At 40.7% G+C, this 16,804-nt stretch overlaps 1 protein-coding gene across 1 annotated transcript in view; it reads right to left on the bottom strand.

The window, feature by feature from the left end:
• The window catches only part of LOC136864376 (uncharacterized), a 444,399-nt gene that overhangs the window by 182,554 nt on the left and 245,041 nt on the right, over positions 1 to 16,804 (bottom strand). The window contains exon 2 of the mRNA XM_067141298.2: positions 8,218 to 8,389. Coding sequence (XP_066997399.2) covers positions 8,218 to 8,389 — 172 coding nt within the window. The remainder of the gene's footprint in view (positions 1 to 8,217; positions 8,390 to 16,804) is intronic.

Raw genomic sequence — 16,804 nt, 5'->3', positions numbered from 1 at the left:
AATGTCCAAGGCCACTGTAGCTCAATCAAGAGAACATCCAATGGTGTACTACGGCATGTTCTACATGGTCAAACTGAGTCTATTTCAGGTTCCTCTCATTGTTCCCACCTGTTCGCCGCAGTAACTATTACAGTATATTGACTACAGGAAGAATAAAACCATGTGTTCTGTCTCGTGTTCTCTTGTCTCATTTGTATGTTGTTGTTATTGTAGCAAAGTACAAAGCAAACTTATCAAGACCTGATCTTTTGTCACATGTATCTTTACACTATTGTTACTGTTATTAATTTCCTAATAAAGTACAGAAAATCGCCAAGCGTCATGTGACAATGGATCTATTCTAAAATTTACTCTTACAGAAATGAGCGCCTAAAGTTCCCAACTTGAGACTTGCCTATCATATATGTAGAGTATGTCTACCCCTTACTCCCGTTTCCTTGTACGGCGTCGGGGACGAATGTTCTTACGACCGGATGCCCTTCCTGACGCCAAGCTCAGTTGAAAAGCTAATGAAGATGAAATTTAATTTAATTTAATTTCGTGTGGCTATTTCTAGCCTGGGTGCAGCCCTTGTAAGGCAGATCCTCCGATGAGGATGGGCGGCATCTGCCATGAGTAGGTAACTGCGTGTAATTGTGGTGGAGGATAGTGTTATGTGTGGTGTGTGTTGCAGGGATGTTGGGGACAGGACAAACACGCATCCTCCGAGCAACTGGAATTAACTAGTGAAAGTTTAAAATCCCCGATCCGGCCGGGAATCGAACCCGGGACCCTCTGAACCGAAGGCCAGTACGCTGACCATTCAGACAACGAGTCGGACATGAAGATGAAATGAATAATTGTGAATGAAATTGGGTAAGCCGGTGAATTTAATTGTGAATATAAGAAATTTCTCACACTGAGAAAAGTTGTAGTAACCATAATTACAACTCTGGGCGAAAAATATTACAAAGTAGGGATAAGGATTACATAAATGTGGAAGCACAGTTGAGTACTACAACAGCTCTACTGCTTACTTTTAATAATAGAATTCCTGATGATATGATAATTAAAATAATAAGAGGAGGGACGAGAAGAAGAAGGTGAAGAAGAACTGCTGTCATTCTACGAGCTCGTCCCATGGAGATATTTTGAGCACAGTCGTATAAAGCTTCCGTGATTTTATATCCTTCCGACCTGGTTACAACAATGGGGAATTGTTGTAGTTTGAGGATTTATGCCTAGGAATAGCAAGCAGTGTCGTTTTTACAGCACTCGGGTATTTTACTCATGGTGCTCAGGAAGGCTGTGAAATCGTTCATACAGGAAGGTTGGGGATTATAAGACAAGGATTCAGTGCAGTTAAGTTAATGTAGGGCCTATGCAGTGCGCGCCTGTTTTCGAGGAGTAGCCATCCGAGGTCTACATAACAATGTCAGAAAATTTAAAAATGACATACAAATCTCGCACAGACATCCTGTGCACATTATAGTTTATTTCGGAGTTCAGTTTTCGCGTCTTTGTAAAGCACGTCGCAGTAGTCAAATATTGGAATAACCAGGTTTCCGACTAGTTTATTCTTTAAACTGGACGGAAAAAGTAAATTTGAAATTGTTTAATGTGTGCAATATGGCAAGAACTCGTTCACTCACAGATATTGTCTGATTCGACCACGAGAGGTGCTGATTAATGGTTTCACACAGGTTTTTTACGCTCTCGCAAAAGAGCAAAACTTGGGGTTTTGAAGTCGTGTGTCAGGGATGGATATACCATAGTTACAGGAAATGAGTACTGGGTGGGCAATTGCTATGGTTTGCGATTTGTTCGGGTTTAAAAGGTGTCCGTGCTGGGAAGACAATTTGCTTACGGCTTCTCGACCCATGTTTATTTGTACGATTGCTGTTGAAACATCGTTAGTGTAAATATGATCTTTACAATGTGTCAGCTGTTTTGCTAGGTTGTTGATAAAGACTGAAAATAGCAGAGAAGCCAGGGTTGACCCTTGTGGGACACCTGCTTTTACATAACTGCCACGAAGAGAAGGTGCGTTGACTAACGATGCGTTGTTGACGTTCGTGTAAATAGGCTCCAATCTATCTCAGGATACTCTTGGAGAAACCTAGGCAGTAAAGTTTGGTTAGGAGCAACTCATGTTATATAAAATCAAATGCTTTGCTGAAGTCCAATAACATTAGAATTGTCACTTTTCGTTCATCCCTAACCTGTCTTATATTGTCAGTCAGCGTGATTACGTCGGAAACCTGACTAGTGTGGGGCTAGTATGCCGTGATGGTTGACATAGTTTGTAATTTTATAGCGTACAATGAGTTCGAGTCCCTTGGCTACTAAGTTTGTAATTTTATGGCGTACAATGTGTTCGAGTCCCTTGGCTACTACTGACAGTATATTAATGGGTCTGTAGTCACTGTTTACCCTAGGAGATTCACTCTTCGATGAAGGGTGTACCAGATCCATTTTCCAAACTATTGGGAATACACCGTTTGAAGGGAAAAGTTAAAATATGAATATCAATACTGGTTTAATAGCGTCGATAATGTTCTTTAGCATTAGCCCCTGTCAATTTTGTTTTAATTCACAAGGTAAAAATAAAACTTGTCTCTACCCACACGTGGTGTTTTCTAATTTGCGCTTAGAAGATGTTACGTATTGTATTTCTTCGTTAAATGGTACATAATACATTATAATATAAGATGTTTCAATTATCCTGGCAAAGTTAGGGATGTATTCTGTTTCTTACACTTAACTAGTCTTAAGCTAGAACACTCTTAATCATAACAACTTCGTTTAAAAGGGGAAAAAATAATAACAATAAGACGAAGAAAAGAAATATGTTAAAAAATAACAGTATGAATACAATAATCAAACCTAGTCATGTTAAGGTAGAATCATATCATAGGCTATATACAAAACAGACATTGTACGTACATAAAAATATGAATATTAAATCTATATATATAAAATAACTTGTCCTGACTGACTGACTGACTGACTGACTGACTGACTGACTGACTGATTCATCATCGCAGAGCCAAAACTACTGGACATAAAGAAATGAAATTTTGGGGATATATCCAAATTAAGATGTAGGTGCTCGCTAAGAGAGGATTTTTGGATATTCCGTCGCTAACGGGGTGAAAAGGGAGGTGAAATTTTAAAATGTGTGTATCTATATCTCAAAACTTTAAAAGTTTACAGATGTAAAAATTGGTATTTACAATCTTCTTCAAAAATAAAGGAACACGTATTTTTTGTTTTCAGAAAATCCCAATAGGAGGGGTGAAAAAAGGTGAAAAAGGGGTTGAATGCCTTTAATTAGGATACCGGTACTTATATATCCGAAACTGAAGATATTACAGACTTGAAAATTGGTACCTTTGTTCTCTTTTAAAAATAAAGAAACACGTATTTTTTGTTTTTGGAAAATCCAATTAATGGGAAGGTGAAAAGGGGGGGAGGGTGAATTTTTAAAATGAGTGCATCTATATCTCAAAACGTTTAAAGTTTACAGTTGTAAAAATTGGTATTTGGAATCTTCATTAAAAATAAAGAAACACGTATTTTTTTGTTTTCCGAAAATCCCAATAGGAGGGTGAAAAAGGGGTGAAAAACGGGTTGAATGCCTTTGATGAGGATACTTATATCTCAGAAACTGAAGATATTACAGACCTGAAAATTGGTGTTTGGGATCTCCTTCAAAAATAAAGAAACACGTATTTTTTAAAATGGAAAATCCAATTAATGGAGGGTTGAAAAGGGGGTGAATTTTTAAAATGAGTGTGTCTACATCTTAAAACTTTAAAAGTTTACAGATGTAAAAATTGGTATTTAGAATCTCCTTTAAAAATAAAGGAACACGTATTTTTTGTTTTGTATAAATCCCAATAGGAGGGGTGTAAAAGGGTGAATAATGGGTTGAATGCCTTTTAATGAGGATACATATATCTCAGAAACTAAAGATATTACAGAACTGAAAATTTGTATATGAGATCTCCTTTAAAAATAAAGAAACACGTATATTTGTTTTTTGCAAAAATCCAATTAATGGCGGTTAAACAGGAGTGACAATTTGGGGTGAATTTTTTGAAAGACTATCTACAGAATATCTGAGAAACGTAAAATGTTACAGACGTAAAAAGTGGGTATTTGGAATCTCCTGTAAATGTAAAGAAACATAGGTGATTTGTTTTTGGAAACTCCACTTAAGGGGAACTAAAAAGGGGTGAAATTTTAAAATGAGCATTTCTACAGTATATCTCAAAAACTTAACATGTTACAGAAGTGAAAAGTGGTATTTTTTATTTCTATTAAAAATAAAGGAACGTGTATGTTTAGTCTTCGGAAATACCACTTGGGTGGAGGGGAGGGGGGTAAAAGTGCCTGAAAATGGTGTTGAATTCTTTTAATTAAGCTATTGATATCTCAAACATGAAGATGTTACAGACGTGAAATTTGATAATTGGAATCTGATTTAAAAGTAAAGAAACACGTATTCTCGGAAAATCCAATGATCGAGGGTGGGTGGGGTTGAAAGAATTGAAAAATTAATTGACTTAATTGTATGAGAATACATACATCTAATAAAAATCAAAGTTGTTACAGACGTGAAAATTGGTATTTGGATCTCCTTTAAAAACAAAGAAAAACGCGTTTTTTGTGGGGGGAACCATCTTGGGGGGCGGGAGTGAAAAGGAGTTGAGTTCCTTTCATGAGGACACATACGTCAAAAACTGAAGAAGTTAGAGTCGTGATAATTGGTATTTAGAAGATCCTTTACTATTAAAGAAGCAAGTATTTTTTGCGGGAAATTCACTTGGGGGGGGGGTGAAAGGAAGTGAAAAACTGAATTATTTTTATGGGGATACTTATATCTCAAAACTGAAGGTAATAGACGTGAACATTGGTGTTTGGAATATCCTTTAAACATAAAGAAACACGCCTTCTTTTAATTTTTTGGCGGGGTGGGGTAAATAAACTTAACGGCAGTGGGGTGTAAAAGGAGGTGAGACCAATTGATTTTACTGTTAATGATGTACTTAGAAGGAGCCTCCGTTGCTCAGGCGGCAGCGCTCCGGCCTCTCATAGCTGGGTTCCGTGGTTCAAACCCCGGTCACTCCATGTGACATTCGTGCTGGACAAAACGGAGGCGGGACAGGTTTTTCTCCGTATACTCCGGTTTTCCCTGTCATCATTCATTCTAGCGTCCGACTCGTTGGCTGAACGGTCAGCGTACTGGCCTTCGGTTTAGAGGGTCCCGGGTTCGATTCCCGGCCGGGTCGGGGATTTTAACCTTAATTGGTTAATTCCAATGGCACGGGGGCTGGGTGTATGTGTTGTCTTCATCATCATGTCATCCTCATCACGACGCGCAGGTCGCCTACGGGAGTCAAATCAAAAGACCTGCACCTGGCGAGCCGAACCCGTCCTGGGATATCCCGGCACTAAAAGCCATACGGCATTTCATTTCATTCATTCTAGCAACACTGTCCAATATTTCATTTCATTTGTCATTAATCGATCATTGCCCCAGAGGAGTGGGTTCGTTTTCAAGAGCCATATTTTCCTTCGGATGACGTTCTTAGATTACGGTAGATTCTCCTGGCATAAAAATAAAAATTTAAACACATTTGAAATAAACGATAGGAATGAGATTGCCCGTCAAACTGTTCACCTCTATAATAAGTATGTCATTCGTATCGCCAGAAATCCCGCACACTTGCCTACGCGCGACAATGGTGCTGGTCACATTGTCAACAGTGACAATGCCAGCAGATGTAATTTACTGCCAAGTAGCGGTCTTGCATCTTGCTTTGGTGTCTAGAACATCTATAATAATAATAATAATAATAATAATAATAATAATAATAATAATAATAATAATAATAATAATAATAATAATAATAATAATAATGCTCTGCACCGTCGTCAAATGTGCGCACCGCGCTGGAAACGGGTCCTGGACGGGTAATGACTAAGAATTGAGTCCGGCCGCGGGTACCAAGGCACCCAAGACGACACCACGCCCGATCTCCTGAAGGATTTGATCCATATTAAAAGTGCTTATAGGAAAAGATGGCAAAGATTTAGGGACCCAACTGACCGGGTGGAATACCTAGACCTAGCCCGGGAAGTACGAAATCAATTGCTGGGTAGAAAGATTAAAAAAATGGGAGGAAACTTGGCGTAATCTATTAGAAAACAGTCAGATCACGAATTTTGGTGGATTCTCTCAGAAAACGCGTCAGATCGCGAATTTCGGCGGATTATATATAAAATAATGAGCATTCAATTATAAATTTCATTATAATACCGTAGCGAAGCACGGGTATCTTGCTAGTACCAGATATAACAATTAAAATAACGTTTCAGAAAGACATAAATTTCATGATGATACCGAAATATCGCCTTCAATTTAGAGGTGAAGAGAAGGAATAGTACAAAGAGGAGGAAAAAATTATCTGTGAAACGAGAAATAATGATGAAGAGGAAGTAGGTGAAGGTGCTTTGAGGTCATAACCAGATGATTTATTAATGTTTTTGTAGTATTTCAGCACAGGCATGTCCGACTCGTTGGCTGAACGGTCGGCGTACTGACCTTCGGTTCAGAGGGTCCTGGGTTCGATTCCCGACCGGGTCGGGGATTTTAACCTTAATTGGTTAATTCCAGTGGCACGGGGGCTGGGTGTATGTGTTGTCTTCATCATCATTTCATCCTCATCACGACGCGCGGGTCGCCTACGGGCGTCAAATAGAAAGACCTGCACCTGGCGAGCCGAACCCCTCCTGGGATATCCCGGCACTAAAAACCATACGACATTTCATTTAGCACAGGCATGTTTAAAAGCTGAGTTGTTGGACATGCTTCTGGCGTCGACTGGCAGGAGATTCTATTGTCGGGTTGCGGTAGCGGTGAATGATTGAGCATAAAGAGTGTCCTGGGTAGAGGAAAGGATAACCACATGGTGCTCCAGGATCGGGTGTTTTAGCTATGGTCTGTGGAGAGGAGTTCGATGCTATCACAGCGATAGGCTGATTGAAAAGTTTTAAGAATATTATGCGGCGCTCTCGGAAACGAAGCCAACCAAGCCGCGCGTACGATGTTGTGACATGGTCAGCGTAAAGAAACCCACAGGTAAATATTTATACAGGCATTCAAAGCACACTATAATTCCCTTCTCCATTCTACTCCTAGGTCGTTTTAAGCTACATCGGAATAATCAAAAGTCATAAAGAAAATAGTGAGTGTTCTGAGAAAATCGGGAGTTAAATCAGAATGTACCGGCGAGTTGGCCGTGCGGTCAGGGGCACGCGGCTGTGAGCTTGCATCCGGGAGATAGTGTGTTCGAATCCCACAGCCTAAAGCCCTGAAGATGGTTTTCCGTGGTTTCCCATTTTCACCCCAGGTAAATGCTGGGGCTGTAGCTTAATTAAGGCCACGGCTGCTTCCTTCCAACTCCTAGGCCTTTCCTATCCCATCATCGACATAAGACCTATCTGTGTCCTTGCGACGTAAAGCAACTAGCCAAAAAAAAAAAAAAGAATGCATACACAAAGTTAATTATTAGTTTTAAATGACGTCAGAGTCCCGATCCATGGCTAAATGGTTAGCAGATCGGCCTTTGATCCAAGGGGTCCCGGGTTCGATTCTCGGCTGGTTCGGAAATTTAGAATTTTTTTGCTATTTTCATTACGTCGCGCCTACACAGATAGGTCTTAGGGCGACGATGGGACAGGAAAGGGCTAGGAATGGGAAGGAAGCGACCGTGGCCTTAATTAAGGTACAGCCCCAGCATTTGCCTGGGGTGAAAGTGGGGAAACCACGGAAAACCATCTTCAGGGCTGCCGATAGTGGGGTTCGAGCCCACTGTCTCCCGGATGCGTGCTCACACATGCACGTCCCTAACCGCACGGCCAACTCGCCCGGTGTTCGGAAATTTTAACCTGCATTGGTTAATTTTTCTGCCTTGGGGGCTGGGTGTTTGTGCTGTCTTCAACATTAGGATTCATCTTTCGAAGGGCTCCCTCCTCACAGACGCCCAGATCACTTATAGAGCGTCAGCACGAAAGATGTGCACCAGACCTCTCCGGAGGTCACACGCCATTATTATAATGGCGTCGGTGGTACCTACTGTATAACGGACTCTTGCGATATCCCAGAGGACAGGCCCTCCTCAAACACGTTTCCTTATCGGCATGAGTTATTGCAGTCTGACCACTCACCTGTCCATAAGAATGACATTGTTGCCGATACGATGGTGGCAATGTCCCCATATGGGAATGGCCTCGGCGGTGATATTAAGCTGTGAGTAGCGAACGGTGGGTCCTGCGATCACCGCTGACTGCATCAGGAACTGCCCTTGATACTCGATAGGGAAGTAGCACGCCGACCAGCCTGCAAAGAAAGTAAAATAGACATATAAAAAACAGGTATATTCTAAATTAAATCGCAAGGCGCTGAATAGTGTGAAACCAAAATATTCAGTATAACTTTTAGGGAGGGAACTTGTTAGCACTGTGGATTATCTGCTGGTTTTTCACCTAGAAGGTCGCGGTTCAAATCCTGATTGATCCTGGATAGGAATTTTCATCTGTAATGTCAAGCACCATTAACACTGGATATGCAGTTAAAACCTGAAATGAGTCGAGTGAGACCCCCAAAAAACCTTTGATAATCTGAAGAAGACTTGTATTTCCTTTATTCAATCTTCTTATCCTGTTGCATAGTGATTAAATGTGCACTTTATTTAATTTGATTATGTATGCACTATAGGAAATGAAACGGGATTTTATGCCAATTGTATTGCTCAATAAAGAAGGAAACGTGCATTTTACTCATCTCATTAATTGTAATCTATTGTGAGAAAGAGTATGTTTATTTAGTTTAATCAACTGTCCTCTAATGAGGAAACTCGTGCTTTAATTTATAATCTGTTCAGTAATCTAAAAAATGCTTTATCTAGTGCAGTGTATCTGTTCAATGATGATAAAACTGTTTTATTTAGTGCATCGTACGCTACCTGCTAAATAGTGATGAGAAATATGTGTTATTTGGTTTGTGGCCTGTTCAGTAATGTATTTTCAGTAACGTAATGTATTTTATTTTTTATATTTCATCTGTTTCAAGAGTGAAGAAAAGTGTGCTTGTTATCAATAATAAGGAAAGTATATATTTCGTGCTTTATTGCTTGCTCAGTAAAGATAAGTGTTTTATTTATTTTATTGTATCTCTTCAATAATGAGGTAAAGTGTGTTTTATGTAGTTTGATGTAACTATCCAACGTCGAGGAATTAGTTTTTGTATCTATTCAATAATGAAGAAAAGTATGTTTTATTCAGTTTGCTGTATCCATTTAGTAATGAGATGGAATATTTTTTTCTTTCTTTCTTAATCTGTTTACCCTCCAGTGTTGATTTTACCCTCGGAGTCAGCGAGGGATCCCACCTCTACCGCCTCAAGGGCAGTGTCCTGGACCGTGAGACTTTGGGTCAGGATAATACAACTGGGCAGGAGGGCCAGAACCTCTCCCAAGCGTCCTTACCTGCTATGTTGAACAGGAGCCTTGTGGGGGAGGATTGGAATGGATAGACAAGGAAGAGGGAAGGAAATGGCCGTGGCCTTAAGTTAGGTACCATCCCGGTATTTGCCTGGAGGAGAAGTGGGAAATCACGGAAAACCACTTCGAGGATGACTGAGGAGGGAGTCAAACCCCCCTCTACTCAGTTGACCTCCCTAGGCTGAGTTGACCCCGTTCCAGGCCTCGTGCAACTTTTCAAATTTCGTGGCAGAGCCCGGAATCGAACCTGCGCCTCCGAGGGGTGGCAGCTAATCATGTTAGCCACTACACCACAGAGGCGGACATTAAGGTAAAGTATGTTGTATTTAGCCTTTTGTATCTATTCAATAATGAGGCAAAGCATGTGTTATTTAGACTGTTGAATGTATTTCATAACAAGAAAAGTGTGTTGTATTTAGTTTGCTGTATCTATTCAACGAGGTAAGGTGTGTTTTATTTAGCTTGCATCTATTCAATAATGTGATAAATTGTGTTTTATTTAGTTTTATGTAGTCTATCTACTCGAGGAGGTAAATTTAGTAATGAGGTAATGTGTATTTTATTTAGTTTGTTGTATCTGTTCAATAAAGAAAAGCGCAGTATAAACAGTATATGGTACATAACGACCGCAAAGGGTATAAAACAGTACCCGTGCCAGGAATTACGGTTTTACCGAAAAGCGCATTCAAGGTAATTTTAGGGGGAATGGGATGTTCATATTTCGTTTATCTCTGTTATTTTTTTTATACACTAAAACCTCGATGAATTGAAAACCACTGTAATTCGACGTTCCAGTCTATTCCCTTCCGTTCTGGGGTAGAGGCATGATTATTCGAAGAAAAATGGTTAAAAACAATTTTTTTGGGTATCACGCAGAAATTTGACTTCTTAATCATTCGAATTCTGGTATTCAGAACCTCTAATATGAAGTCAAGACAAAGAAACCTCCAGGAATCGAATTTTCTCGATCGAGACCTCTATTAACCGACTCGATACTAAGAGTTTGTACGTACGCGTTACGTGTGTCAAAACTTTTCAAATTCAGAATGTTTAAAATTCAACGTATCCGTAGAGAGAACTCTTATTTTTAATAATGTAATATCTAACATAATTTAATGACAATGAAAACCTACAACCTGTTTTCCAGTCATTGACCGTGTCAGGGATGTAATGAATGAAGCAGATATAGGCTGTTATTACGATGGGGTCGCCACTCCCAAAGCGATTTATTAATGACTGATAGATGCTATGAAATGAGAATGGAGAGTGTTGCTGGAATGAAAGATGACAGGGAAAACCGGAGTACCCGGAGAAAAACATGTCCCGCCTCCGCTTTGTCCAGCACAAATCTCACATAAATAAAATAAAATGTTTCACCAACTTCTGTTCACTTTCATTGAAACGTCAATGTTAGATGAGTTAGTAAAATCTTTGAAATTGATTTTATAAACAATAAAGGATATTTTCAAGTAGGCTACATTTATATGAAATTTGAGAATGACTCCCTGGAAAATGTCCAAATTCTGTACGGTTAGTCAAAATTTTACGCAAAATGTAGAATGTTATTTTATTTAACCTCGTTAAATTGAAACCTCTATAAATCGAAGCACTTTTCTCTTACCTTAAAATTCATCGAAAATTATGGCTTCTGGTAAAACTTACAAAAGTACTAAATGAACGCGAATGTGCTTATAGCGCTCGTTAAAATGCTGTGCTTGTGAGTACAAGTATTTAGTAGCCTCTGCTAATGTGCTGTTATATATATTACAATTTGCTTTATGTCACACCTACACAGATAGGTCTTATGATGACAGCGGGATAGGAAAGGAGCAAGTTGGGAAGGAAGTGACCATGGCTGTAATTAAGGTAAAGCTCCAGCATTAGACTGGTGTGAAAATTGGAAACCACGGATAACAGAGGGCTGCCGACAGTGGGAATCGAACCCATTATCTCTCGAGTGCAAGCTGAAAGCTACGTGACTCATACCGCGCAGCTACTCGTTCATTCGATATATTATCAATGTGAATGGAATCATCCCACTATATTGTGTAACAATTATTCTTCAGAATTCTAAACTAAATTAAAAAACTGAAATTTTGGTATCAGTGGCCTTCACACATAAAAGAGAAGAATGACATTAAAACGAGAGTCTACTCATGCACGCGAGAGTCATGCTTCGTCAAGCCGTGTAGGTAGAAATTCCACGCTACTAGAACTATAGGAGGTTTCTTTCAGCAGTCGTGCTTGGGAATGCTTCCTGCTTGACTTAGTGGTCTCTAACCCTGTTCCTTAGCTGGAAATTGTCTAATAAGAAGTCCTTCGATAAATATATGACTTTTTGAGACAGGGGTTCCATTTTGTCAACATATCACTGTCTTTGTATAAGGGTACAAAGAACCTGCAGTAGCAATAATCTACGCTTGATATATTGTAGATGTTATCTCATAATGTGATTTTAGTTATTGTGGAAACTGATTGCTTAGAAGTCATGCTTTTAAGTGTAGACTTGTTAAAATAAAAAGTTTTACAGTCGGTAGAACACGACTTCTTACAAACATTCATACTATGTATGTATATATGTATGTATACACACACACACACACACACACGCACAGGATGTTTGGCAGATAAGTAGCCTACACATCATTTTCTGCTGGTTATTTGTAGGGCTCTGAATAGAGATGAAATCAAAAAATACATTTCAAAAATAAATAAAAACAGTTGAACATTTGATGTTTGTAGCTCAGGTAGTATTCAATGATGAACGACTTAGGGCTTTGCTAACATACATTACGATATTTTCCAGTGTGAACCCATTCGCTTCTTGTACGTAGAACGTTTTTATACAACCTACGCATGCATACTACCTGAAGCTGCAGAACAGTGATGTACTTAGAATTACTTCTTACACATTACGCTGCATACATCCTGCAGCCGCGGTGAAGTGATATGTACAGCTGCAGCGCATTTTAGCACATAGAATATTGTTTCTTACACATTACGTAACGGTATGCATACTAAGTTACTTTACGCTACAGTACAGTGTTGCACCCTACGAAAGTGTCATACATATCGACACTATGCATGCATACTGCATGAAGCATGGTACGGCGGGTGGTATAAGCCGAGGGGCAAACGGAGCTGATAGTAAAATCGCTAAGAAAATTTCTGTCACATTAAGCGGGGTAGTACATAGACGTACAAGCAGCGGTAACAATCTGTTTCTGTGCTTCAGCAGACTAGTTTGCGTGGTTTCTGTCTAATTTTCGAGGTGTTTTTAATGACGTCGTTTGTTGGATCTCGGCAAATTTTGAAGATTTTTTAATTTTATTAATCTCTGCTCTGTATGCGCCTTTTAGATTTTTTCTTTTTCTTGAACACTTTGTTTATGGCACGCTGTTCAAAGATGTCGTATGTTGAGTGTTCAAAGAACGCTTTACGTTTCAATTCATAATTGTTACAAAGAAGGAGGTTTGCTTTCATGGCGTGTCTGTTTTCATTCATTCATTCATTCATTCATTCATTCATTCATTCATTCATTCATTCATTCATTCATTCGTTCATTCATTCATTCATCCATTCATTGGAGATGTAAACATATAAAAACGTGACCAAATTTCTTTTTTGAGCAGTAGGCCTAAATACAGCATGTTTGGGAGATCATAACAAATAACCTTACGGGATGTAGGGATAACTGTCCGCAGTTCTAACATATTCACTTTTTTTTAAAGTAACGAATGGTATGGGACGAATGTTAATAAGAACTTTTCAGCTAACGTCTCGCTACTATGCGACGATTACGCTGTCACACAAGGCGATGAGTCGCTGCGTGTTGATCACGCGACATACATTACATACATATATATACATTATAGACTATTATCCGACTCGTTGGCTGAATGGTCAGCGTACTGGCCTTCGGATCAGAGGGTCCTGGGTTCGATTCCCGGCCGCGCCGGGGATTTTAACCTGCATTGGTTAATTCCAGTGGCCCGGGGGCTGGGTGTTTGTGCTGTCCCCAACATCCCTGCAACTCACACACCGCACATAACACTATCCTCCACCACAATAACACGCAGTTACCTACACATGGCAGATGCCGCCCACCCTCATCGGAGGGTCTGCCTTACAAGGGCTGCACTCGGCTAGAAATAGCCACACGAAATTATTATTATTATTATAGACTATTATGCCTTTCAGGAACGAAAAGAAGGAGAAAATGTATTGATCCAGACAACGACCCCCACTTAATCCAGATGAAATATGTTTCTGTGTATTCTCTAAAAATCTGTAGCAGGCCCCCGCGCCTATTGCCAATAAAAGAGATTACTTCAAAGAAGCTTTCCTTAGGGCCTAATAATCAATTATGTATCCTCGACATTTTCTCGAAGTTTGATGTTAAAATTGAATTTGGGTATCGCTTTGGAAAGAAAATCTTTTACTGGGTGAAAAGATCCTTACCCTGCCGTACTTACTCTGTTTTGCTTCTGAGCCCAAATTTGACTGGCTCCATCGGGAAATTTGGGGAATTTTCAGTTTTTCTCGTGATCGTGGGGGTATAAAGCTCTTTCCTCAATGTTTTAAGTTTGTTCGGGTGTCCGGAAATATATCCTTAACAGACCGTAACACATCAACTTTAATTTATTAGTTATTGATGGTAAATAAATTACGTTCTTGTAGTAGAACTTGCAACCGATTCTGATTGGTCGTCCTGAGAAACAGTCTCCTGGAACAGGAATACTTGATGTCTAGTGTTCATCAAATCGAAAATTCTGTTACTCGGATAGTTTCACTACTTTCTTGTGAATATAAGATATGCCTGGAAATTCCTACACGCTGCAGAGGGCGAAAGAGTTGAAGGAAAGAGGGAGGAGTGGAAAATGAAGAATGCGTACGGTGTCAATAACCTACAGAGTCATCGAAGAGGAGTACCACATCTGTGGCTCAATTAAGAATTCTGTTTACAGATACCAAAGCTTTGAAAGTGGATGTTCAGAGTTTATTTGGAGATCTAAATGACTTTCATTAGTTTATCTCACTGCAGTATCTGATCTCTTAAATGATATCATTTCCCTTAGGATAAAGTGAGATGTGTGTGTGTGGGATTACGTGCAGCGTCTCTTCTTCTTCTTAATCTGTTTACCCTCCAGGGTCGGTTCTCCCCTCGGTCTCAGCGAGGGATCCCACCTCAACCACCTCAAGGGCAATGTCATGGATAAAACTGGGGAGAAGGACCAGTACCTCGCCCAGACGGCCTCACTTGCTATGCTGAACAGGGGCCTTGTGGAGGATGAGAAGCTTGGAAGGAATAAATGAGGAAGAGCGAAGGACGCGGCCTTGGCCTTAAGTTAGGTACCATCCCAGCATTTGCCTGGAAGAGAAGTGGGGAAACCACGGAAAAACACTTCCAGGATGGCTGAGGTGGGAATCGAACCCCACCTCTACTCAGTTGACCTCCCGAGGCTGAGTGGACCCCGTTCCAGCCCTCGTATTACTTTTCAAATTACGTGGCAGAGCCGGGAATCGCACCCGGGCCTCCAGGGGTGGCAGCTAATCACACTAACCACTACACCATAGAGGCGCACGTCTCTTCACCAGATGTTATCCGTTTTCGCTACGGGTAACCTTTGAATACGTGATGACGAGGAAGGCTAACGCAATCATAGATAAAGATAGTTAACACTTTGAGGTAATGTGCTGAAAATAGTGCCAATGAAGGATTAACGTGATTTGTAGGAGATTAGCATATCACAAGAGAAGTGAGCGCTGATGAAATATAGAATCTTTCGAAAAAAGAAAACAAAGCCAGCTGTGCAATTTGTAAATAAATGATCCACCAGGTTGTGTTGGTATAGAAATCCGCATTAAAATGTCAAATGCTGGTCTTGCTATTTGCTTTACGTCGCACTGACACAGATATGTCTTATGGCGACGATGGGATAGGAAAGGTCTAGGAATGTGAAGGAAGCGGCCGTGGCCTAAATTAAGGTACAGCCCCAGCATTTGCCTGGTGTGAAAATGGGAAACCACGGAAAACCATCTTCAGGGCTGACGACAGTGGGGATCGAACCCACTATCTCCCGATTACTGGATACTGGCCGCACTTAAGCGACTGCAGCTATCGAGCTCGGTAAATGCCGATCTCGATTTGGTGAAAAAAATACAATTCAAATCAATATACCTCCAATGTAAAACTGTTACTTTTATTAACATGGCTGCCGAAGATCACAAATTATAGAGTAACATTCAAATCCAGAATGAAATTCACACTCGCTTCTAAGGGAAACGCTCCAGTGTTAGTGTTGTGTGCGGGAATGTTGAAGACAGAACGAACACCCAGTCCTGGCGCCAAGGAAATTAACCATTTACGATTAACCTCCCACGACACAGTCGAGAATCCAACCGGTGCCTCGAGGCTCGAAGGCCAAGACACTGATCACTCAGCCATGGAGCCAGAGAGTGTAATAATTAGAAAATCCTCCAGGATACCTTTATTCCTTTATTGCGCAAGATTGTTAACAATCAGCTTTACGTCACACCGACCGCGCAAATATTCAGTCACGAAACTATTTGAATTGTACGCCTCTGTGGTGTAGTGGTTAGTGTTAATTAGCTGCTACTCCCGGAGGCCCCGGTTCGATTCCCGGCTCTGCCACGAAAATTTGAAATGTGGTACGAGGACTGGAACGGGGTCCACTCAGCTTCGGGAGGTCAAATGAGTAGAAGGGGTTCGATTCCCACCTCAGCCATCCTCGAAGTGATTCTCCGTCGTTTCCTCACTTCTCCTCCAGCCAATGCCGTGATGGTACGTAACTTACGGCCACGGCCGCTTCCTTAACTCTTCCTTGTCTATTCCTTCCAATCTTCCCAACCCCCCCCCCCCCTCCCAAGGCCCCTGTTCAGCATAGCAGGTGAGGCCGCCTGGGCGAGGTAGTGTTACTCCGCCCCAGTTGTATCCCCACCAAATGTCTCACGCTACAGGACACTGCCCTTGAGGCGGTAGAGGTGGAATCCCTCGCTGAGTCTATGGGAAAAGACACCCTGGAGGGTAAATGGATCAAGAAAGAAAGAACTATTTAAATTATGGACTGTTACGGTTTAACAGACACAGGCGCACACATTTCGGACATAAACTGCTGCGCTTACGTTGTTGTAGCACTTGTAACCGATTCTGGCTGGTCGTCCTCAGAAACAGTCTCCTGAAACAGGAATACTTGATATCTAGTGTCCATCAAATCGAAACTTCTGTTACT

This window comes from Anabrus simplex, chromosome 2 (assembly GCF_040414725.1).
Source record: "Anabrus simplex isolate iqAnaSimp1 chromosome 2, ASM4041472v1, whole genome shotgun sequence".
Taxonomy (NCBI): domain Eukaryota; kingdom Metazoa; phylum Arthropoda; class Insecta; order Orthoptera; family Tettigoniidae; genus Anabrus; species Anabrus simplex.
The sequence above is the reverse complement of the archived record's forward strand: the minus strand, read 5'-3'. Positions and strand labels throughout refer to the sequence as shown.